Source organism: Cydia amplana, chromosome 4 (genome assembly GCF_948474715.1).
Source record: "Cydia amplana chromosome 4, ilCydAmpl1.1, whole genome shotgun sequence".
NCBI classification, from domain to species: Eukaryota; Metazoa; Arthropoda; class Insecta; order Lepidoptera; family Tortricidae; genus Cydia; species Cydia amplana.
Genome location: NC_086072.1, coordinates 17706681 through 17715875, shown reverse-complemented (window position 1 = coordinate 17715875; position 9195 = coordinate 17706681). Strand labels below are relative to the sequence as shown.

At 43.7% G+C, this 9195-nt stretch overlaps 1 protein-coding gene across 1 annotated transcript; it reads right to left on the bottom strand.

Moving 5' to 3' along the window:
- Positions 1-1658: 1658 nt before the first annotated feature.
- LOC134647540 (uncharacterized) lies at positions 1659-6973 on the bottom strand. Its single transcript, XM_063501892.1, has one exon. It carries the CDS (start codon positions 6957-6959, stop codon positions 1659-1661), a length of 5301 nt encoding a protein of 1766 aa, XP_063357962.1. The 5' UTR covers positions 6960-6973.
- Between the last annotated feature and the right edge of the window lie 2222 nt (positions 6974-9195).

Sequence of the window (9195 nt, the reverse complement as noted above, 5' to 3'; positions counted from 1 at the left end):
AAATAGTTTTGATTAAATTAAATAGATACATACATACTTAGTAAGCAGTGTTGGGCATTCAAGAATAAAATCATTATTTAAATAAGAATTCCTAAGAATAAAATCATGTTGATTTTATTCCCGTCAAAATTATTCAAATAATTTTGATCGGAAATAATTCGTATGTGAAAAAATTGAATAAGAATAATCTCATTCTTAATCAAATAAATATAATCATGATTTTATATTCTAAATAATATTCCTGGATTAAACATGTAGTCTGCGTGCCGTATAGGCGTTACGTATAGATAGAAGTAAATTAGACAAGTTATGTATATTTCTTGACTAATTTATACCTGATTTAATGCAATAAAATCTTACAAATTTAATTTACTGCCGCATAGTCTTGGTATTGGACGATACCCGTATTTATTTTAATGTGATAACTAAATCATCAGGTACAATTCAGCTGCTCTGAACGGATGGTGGATAGCGAAACTCGTCAATGGCTCACTGTGCCTAAATTAATGTAAAAAATAAAAAACCGGCCAAGTGCGAGTCTGACTCGCGCAGGAAGGGTTCCGCACCATTACGCAAAAACCAGCAAATAAATCACGTTTGTTGTATGGGAGCCCCCCTTAGATATTTACTATATGCTGTTTTTAGTATTTGTTGTAATAGCAGCAACAGAAATTAATTATTTGTGAAAATTTCAACTGCCTAGCTATCACGGTTCATGAGATACAGCCTGGTGACAGACAGACGGACAGAGGAGTCTTAGTAATAGGGTCCCGTTTATACCCTTTGGGTACGGAACCCTAAAAAAGATGTTTTTAAAGGTAGGATAAGGAATGGCTCGATATGGTGTATTTCTATTTCTCCCCGCCGGGCACAGATGGGAATAGGCGCTTCATTTAAATCATTCCCATATGTCCCCGCCTCATGTATCGCGGCGATCACGTTGGGCAGGAACAAATGGGGAAAATACTCATGATTTTTTTCTGTTTTCGAATTATGTTTATAGTTCGTTTTTTTTTAGCATTAGAAAGAACTTGAAAGAAGGTAAGCGATTTTGACATGTCTTTTAATTGAAAAACACTTTTTTAAAACCATAACTATTATAGTATGGCTCTTCTGAGGTGAACTTTTCGCTTCGAACCATAATCTTTCAAACAAAGGCCATTGTCTCTATTATCGCAAACCCGCTAGCTCGAGCGTTAGCACGTGCCAGTACAACATTCATATTGAAAAACAACCGGTATCGTCATAGTATTAAGGTTCAATTTTACATATATTCTAGATATTACGTTTTGGTAGTGTAGGACGATAGACCGCCCCGAAGCGATACGGCACTCATATTATTTTGATACTTAGTGTTGACTGTATGGGGTTCGTATGAAGGAAAGGCCGAGGTTCTAACACGAAGATGTATTTCGGAAAAACACAATTACAAAAAATGTCGCGAGAGCGTATGTGCGTAGGCTCGCGGCCAGCAGCGGACTGCCCCGCGGCGCATAGTAACAAGTTGCATTAGATATGCTACAAACAAATATCAACCTTAATACTAAGGAATTAAAATCTAATTTAACATGACCATGATTTTTCATAAATAAGATATAACTAGGTACAGATATAACGAGCGCATCGCCAACACTCCCCACCCCAGTGCTGTCTCAGCACTAATTAACTAAAGAGATAGGTGCGATGCGTGCCGTAGACCGACGCCAAGTCCCAGTCTTGGTCTTCACCTCCACCAACCTTATGCGCCCGTCCTTACCGGCGAACACCTGAGTGACCAAACCTCTTGGCCACATGTTGCGAGGAGAGTTCGGGTCCACAACAAGAACCAGGTCGCCCACCTGCAGCGGCTTACTTTCCTCGTGCCATTTCCTTCTTGGTATGAGGTCGGGTAGGATCTCCTTCATCCACCTCTGCCAGAACATATCGGTTAGCCGCTGAGCTGTACGCCAATGTTTCCGCAGGTACAGGTCAGAGCCGTCAAAAGAACCGATAGTGGGCAGATTTGACGACGTGCCAAGAAGGAAATGGTTCGGTGTGAGTGATTCCACACCTCCATTTTCTACAGAGACGTGCATCAAGGGACGACTGTTCACTATATTCTCTACTTCCGCCATAAGCGTGCTTAGAACTTCGTCCCGTGGTGCACGCTCATTTAAAACTACTTTAAGAGACGTTTTAACGCTACGAATTAGCCTCTCCCACGCCCCACCCCAATGGGGGCTAGCGGGGGGGATAAAAGTCCACTCCATACCTTTGTTAGCACCGTAGCTTTTCAGCTCTTCGGCGTTCAGTTCCTGCATCGATCGCTGCAGCTCAGTACAGGCGCCACGCAGGTTTGTTCCGTTATCGGAGAACAGGTGTGATGGCCAGCCACGCCTGGCTGCCATCCGACGCAGCGACATTATCAGCGAGTCCGAAGTCAGAGAGGAGACTAGCTCAATGTGGATCGCGCGCACCGTCAGGCAAGTATACAAAACTCCATACCTTTTCTCGCGTCGTCGTCCCACGACGACCTCCATCGGTCCGAACAGGTCTAAACCGCAGTATGAGAATGCGCGCTGATGGTGCGCCATTCGTGCCCTCGGTAAGTCCCCCATTCGCGGAATACGCGGTTGACACTTACGGATTCTGCACAGCATACAGGATGATGCTATGAACTTCACGGTTGGTCTTAGACGTAAGATCCAGAACCGTTGTTTTACCTCATTAACTATGGTTTCTTGGTTCCCGTGCGCCAGCCTCACGTGATAATCTCGGACGATCAACTTACTCACCTGATGCCGACCATCGAGTATCACCGGCCTCTTAACATCAATAGGTACGTCTGTTACAGCATCGATGCGGCCGCTCGCCCGCAGCAGACCATGTTCGTCCAACACCGGTGACAGAGAGAGCAATCTACTAGAGCGGTGCAATGGCTTACCATTTTTAATAGTGGCGATATCTTCGCCGAAGGACTCCGTCTGTGCGTGCTGTATAAGCAATCTTTCAGCTCGTTCCATAGTACCGCAGTCGACTTGACTCTGAGTACCTTTGCATCTGTCGATAAACGCTAGTACCGTAGCTGTGGCCCGCTTCAAGCGCAACCAAGAAGAAAACCGCAATGGGTCCGGTACAGCCAGTCCAATTGAACCGTCGTGTACGACAGCAACACATTCAGGCGACGCGGCGTCTGACTGTGACAAAATCACATCTTTTGGCCATAAGGATATGTCTTCATATAAAAAATTCGGACCCGCGAACCATTCATCTAGTTGAGCGTGATCGAAAGTCTCCCGCGTAGCTAAATCCGCTACATTTAGCTTTGTAGGTATATAATTCCACTCGTCTACGCGGGATAACTCATCAATCTCGCCCAACCGGTTCGCTTCGAACGTTTTATATGAGCGCGTATTGTTACGCACCCAGTGCAACACAGTTGAACTGTCGCACCAGAAGTAACGCCGCTCGGGAACTATCTTGTGCTCCTTACCTATTGTATTAGCCAGCCTTGCGGCTAATAGTGCAGCTTGTAACTCGGCCTTAGGTACTGTCAATGGTTTCACAGGCATAACTTTACATTTACTGGCAATAAAGGCAACTTTAATGCAACCATTTATCTCCCAACGCCAATAAGCAACAGTACACATAGCCCGAGTACTACTATCACAAAACACATGCAATTGTAAGTTATTATAACCTACCTTTGCCGTACGCGTAGCGCTTGTAGCTTCTGCTACGGATTCGTAGACCTTCGTAGCGCATGACGTAGGCGCACCGTTGCCAGGCGCGATCGTCGATAGCGGCAACGTCGCGCTCGGGGTACCAGCAGATGCTCCGCTCGGGTGATCTGCCGTCTCGCTTACTCGCACAGATGGAGACTCGACATCTCCGTGGTTGTGATTGCGAATAGCTGACTGATAGCACCTTGGTATACGTATGTCGCTAATTACCTTAAGTAGGTCAATCCATTTTCGCCACTTGTTGTAAATAGCATCCGGAATGTAATCATTCCATTCTACATTTAATCGCCAGGTATCCTGCAGCATAATACGTCCCTGAATGGTGAAAGGAGATAAGAATCCTAAGATATCGAAAATCGACATTATTACCCTAAGCATAAGACGCTTTGTAGGACGCTCATCACCGTTGACAATACTTTCGGGAATCCGTTTTAATGATAAGTCGAAAGTTAACTTATCATCGACTGGATACCATATTAGCCCGAGAGTACGCTCACCTTGTTGCTGCTGATCGACTTTAAACCTTACGGCCGCTGTACCTAAGGTTTGATTTGGCAGACTATTTAAAACTGAGACACTGTTGCTAGTCCAGTTTCTCATCTCGAAACCGCCGGCACTGTGAATTGAATTTATATTTCTTACCATTTGGATGGCCGAGGCTTCGTCTGCAAAACTGTCTATGTAGTCATCTACGTAATGCGAATTACATATCGCATCGACAGCTTCCGGCATAGTTGACTCGAACCGTCGCGCGTTCAAGTTTTTGATAAACTGACTAACAAACGGACTGCAATTAGCCCCAAACGGCAGTGATGTCATTACATACGTTTTTAGTTGGTCAGTAGGCTTGTCCCTCCATAGGAACCTTAAAGCGTGTTGATCTTCGGCTCGAATCTTGATCCTTAAAAACATATCTTTGATGTCACCGGTTACTCCAATCTTGTTTTCCCTAAAGCGTAACATAATACCAAATAGTGATGACAGCAAATCGGGACCTGTTAATAAGAAATCGTTTAAACATAAGCCGTTTACCTTATTTGCCGAGTCGAAGACCAAACGCAGACGTTTTTTGTTGACGTTATCTACTCCAAAATGAGCGAGATACCATGTTTTGGGCCTCACCTGAGTATCCGACAGCTCAGATGCGTAATCATTTTGAAGTAAATGAGTCACGCGCTCCCGATACCTATCAGCAAAACCAGAGTCCTTGATCATTTTATTTTCGATACCTTTCATCCTTTTAAGAGCGCTAGGATACGAGTCAGGCATGGATGGGTGGTCCTCCTTCCACGGCAGGCCGACGTGCCAGCGGCCGGCGCGCAGCTCCGCGGACTGCTGCAGCTGCGCCACCGCGCGCGCGTCCTGCGCGTTCTGCCGCGGCGCGCACGTCACGCCCATCGTGTCCACCTTGAATGACAGCCGGACCTCCTCGTGGATCTGCCTTAACAGATCGATACCCTCTGAGGTATCCGTCGTGTGCTCCGACTCTGAAATAAAAAGGTTAGACTCGACCTGCGTGGGCGGGCGGACGCCCTGCGGCACGCACACCTTCCCATGAGCGCACCAACCCAAGGGAGTGAGGCTAGCATAACCCTCGTTATTTTTACCTTCTCTAATTTGTAAAGGCATCATTAAATGATAGTTGTCTTGACCTATTAAAATCTCAGGTTTTGAATCGGAAGTACATAATTTACCTTTAATATCTTTTAAGTGAGCAAAGTTAGCACATTTTAAAAGTGATAGACTTTGTAACGGTACACTCAAATCGTCTACACTACGCGCCCTTATATTATGCACCTTATTGTCTATACCCGTAATGTTCACATTCACAATGGTAGATTCGCGTACTAATTCGCTGCCGACAAACGCACCTTGTGTGCAAAACGTGCTAGTACGTCCAGTTAATCCCGCGCGCCGCGCTAATTTCGAACTTATTAAACTAACCGAAGAACCACCGTCCAATAAAGCCGTAGTCGAAAATACACCGTTAGGTCCATTAACGCTGATACGTACTACTTTCAGCAACACCCTTTTATCACTTGCGTTAATATGCGTCAAAGTCTCAGGTACCGATTTGGACTCGAGGTCTTGCTGCGCTGACGCACTCGTAGTAGGACATGTTGTAGAACTCGAAGGGCCCGATGATGATGATGACGCAAGCGGTGCCTCGATCTTGTTTACCGTGTAGTGCAGAAGTCGATGATGTGCTTCGCCACAATCGTCCTTATCGCAAGCAGGCGCAAGGCACGATTCTCGTTCGTGTTTGGATAATAGGCATTTATAACATAGCCCGTTTTTTCTAACGAATTGCCACCTTACTTTGCGCAGCGCTCGTTTGAATTGTTTACAATCAGTTATCTTGTGAACAGATGTTCGGCAAAAAAGGCATTTCTTATCACTTCCTTCGCCGTGCACTAATATTGTGTGGTTACGTGTGTTGTTACTGTCTTGAGTTTTATGTTTGTAACTCTCACTTTTTGTGGCAATATAGGTACTTGCAGTGGTTGAAATCTTGACTGCCTCGTCGTTAAGAAAGTCAGACATGATGACCAATCTAGGTTTTTTACCATCTTTGATTAAATTAAAGCTGTAATCTGACCACTTCGATATTAGTACTGTCGGCAGCTTAGATAAAATTATGGAAACTATATTTACCCCCTGTAGGTGCTCCTCTTGACCGACTGCTCGTACTGCTTCCACGTAGTTTTGAACTTTTAACGCGAACGTAATAATGTCTTTGTGGTAATCTTGGTGTAATGGTTGAAGCTTTTTAATGTCGTACAATATGCGGGAAATGATGCACTCGGAGTTACCATATCGTAGTTCCAACGCCGAGATGACTTTCTCAGGTGACGTGGCACTTATAAACAAAGCGTTGACTGCATCCTTAGCGGCTCCGCGCAAACATTTTCTAAGCCTCCAAAGGTTCTCCTTATCGGTGAATTTACATAGCTCAGTGGACTCGTAATATGCTTGTTTAAACTGCAACCATTCTAAATAATCGCCAGAGAACTCGGGGAGATCTTTTGGCGTGCTGAGTCGACTGAGTAAGCTGGTATTCGGTGCACTGGCAGTGGAGATGTTCTTCACAGCATCGGCCATAACTTGTATCGCATTGTTGAGTGCCATGACGGTGCCGTCGGGCGGCGGCAGCGGAGCGGGCGGCACGGGCGCCGGGGCTGGCGCGGGCGTGGCGGCGCGTGGCGCTGGGCCGGGTACGGGCAGCATATGTGGCATTTGCTGATGCAACTCACCCATGTTAATAATTCCATTATCGGGGGCTGGCTGCAGATCGTCTTGCGGTTCCAAGTTGCTCTGATTATCCACCCAATTTGCGACGTGACTTCGAGAATAGCTCCTTCGACTTACTTGTGAACCGTACTCTTGTTCCTCGTCGTCCAGCTCTGCTAATTGAGCATCCAGAGTCTTATCGATGATCTCCATCTGTATGGCAGCTTTTTGTTTTGCGGCTTCTAATAAAAGTTGCTTCTTCTTTGCTGTTCTAGAAGCCGATGAAGTTCTTGAGCCCTTGCTGCTAGAAGCTTTGCTGGCATACGAAGCAGAAGTATGAAGCATTTTCTTGCGCAATTCTGCCGCGGTTGGTTCAGACTTCACGCTACCCTCCGTTGTTTTTATGATAACTAAATCTTTCGGAACACTTGAAGCTGGCTTAATATCTTCCAACCTGACTGTAGAACTATGACCATAAGGTGCTTCACTCGGCTGGCCCGTTTGAGACATCCTTTGTTCTTCTTCTAGAAGCCTCCTTAATTGTTCTGCACGGCGCGCTTTCGACCTACGCGTTTCGATCGTGGTCGGAGTGCGGTGCATGGATCCGGTTTGAAGACCACTTTGTTGACTGTATGGGGTTCGTATGAAGGAAAGGCCGAGGTTCTAACACGAAGATGTATTTCGGAAAAACACAATTACAAAAAATGTCGCGAGAGCGTATGTGCGTAGGCTCGCGGCCAGCAGCGGACTGCCCCGCGGCGCATAGTAACAAGTTGCATTAGATATGCTACAAACAAATATCAACCTTAATACTAAGGAATTAAAATCTAATTTAACATGACCATGATTTTTCATAAATAAGATATAACTAGGTACAGATATAACGAGCGCATCGCCAACACTTAGTGTGGTGTTAAAAATGAAACGTGGTTATCTAATCTAATACCTTTAAACGAGCAACTCTTGTTTATTTATTTATATATATATATATATATATTTCGGGGATCTCGGAAACGGCTCTAACGATTTCGATGAAATTTGCTATATGGGGGTTTTCGGGGGCGAAAAATCGATCTAGCTAGGTCTTATCTCTGGGAAAACGCGCATTTTCGAGTTTTTATATGTTTTCCGAGCGAAGCTCGGTCACCCAGATATTTTATGATAAAGCGTTGTATATTTGTTATATAACAAAATCTAAGGTAACAATGTAAATTTAAGATTACATAATAAGTTTAACATAGGTATAATCAACATTTTTCCGTGTAGGTATATAAACAGTTACTTACTAAGTACGAGATAAAATCGTGTCATAAAAAATCAGATATAATAAATTTCTTGCAATCAAAATCCAGGGTCACGTAAGCAGGTCGTCAAGTTTTTAACAATATCGGGCAGAGTACTTATATAAATAACACGAAGCACACGGTTAGAATATTAGAAACCGACTTAAGCCTGATGTAGGGTCCGTAAATGATAAAATAATGTGCCCCACTACTCATGCACACGGATCTTGCACACCGCTCTTCTCATAAACCTATTGTATTTACCTATGCAAAACAGTAGTGGTCAGGTCGCAAATCCTTATCAGTGTTTTTATTGTCACTATGCGTCGGCATCACATCAGAGGTGCTAATTTCACAGTAGGTATCGTTATTTTAAAGATAAGAAAAAATAACAATGCTTGCAGCTGCACCTTTGTAAATTATTACATTTACCACCGCAAGCTAATAATTTAAATAAAACAATATAATAAATATGTAACCACGTTTCATTTTTAACACCACACTAAGTATCAAAATAATATGAGTGCCGTATCGCTTCGGGGCGTTCTATCGTCCTACACTACCAAAACGTAATATCTAGAATATCAGTGACATTAAATTTGAACCTTAATAATATGACGATACCGGTTGTTTTTCAATATGAATGTTGTACTGGCACGTGCTAACGCTCGAGCTAGCGGGTTTGCGATAATAGAGACAATGGCCTTTGTTTGAAAGATTATGGTTCGAAGCGAAAAGTTCACCTCAGAAGAGCCATACTATACTTATGAAAGCAGAAGACTATAAAAGATCGTATTAGATTCATAATTGTTACATATTTACCGTAACTTATTTTTAAAATGTGCTTTTCAATTAAAAGAGACATCAAGATGGTTTACCTTATTTCTAATGCTAAAAAAAATGAACTATAGTATGTGGTTTCAGTATCCGAGTTACTACCAAGACTTATGGTGTTTTTA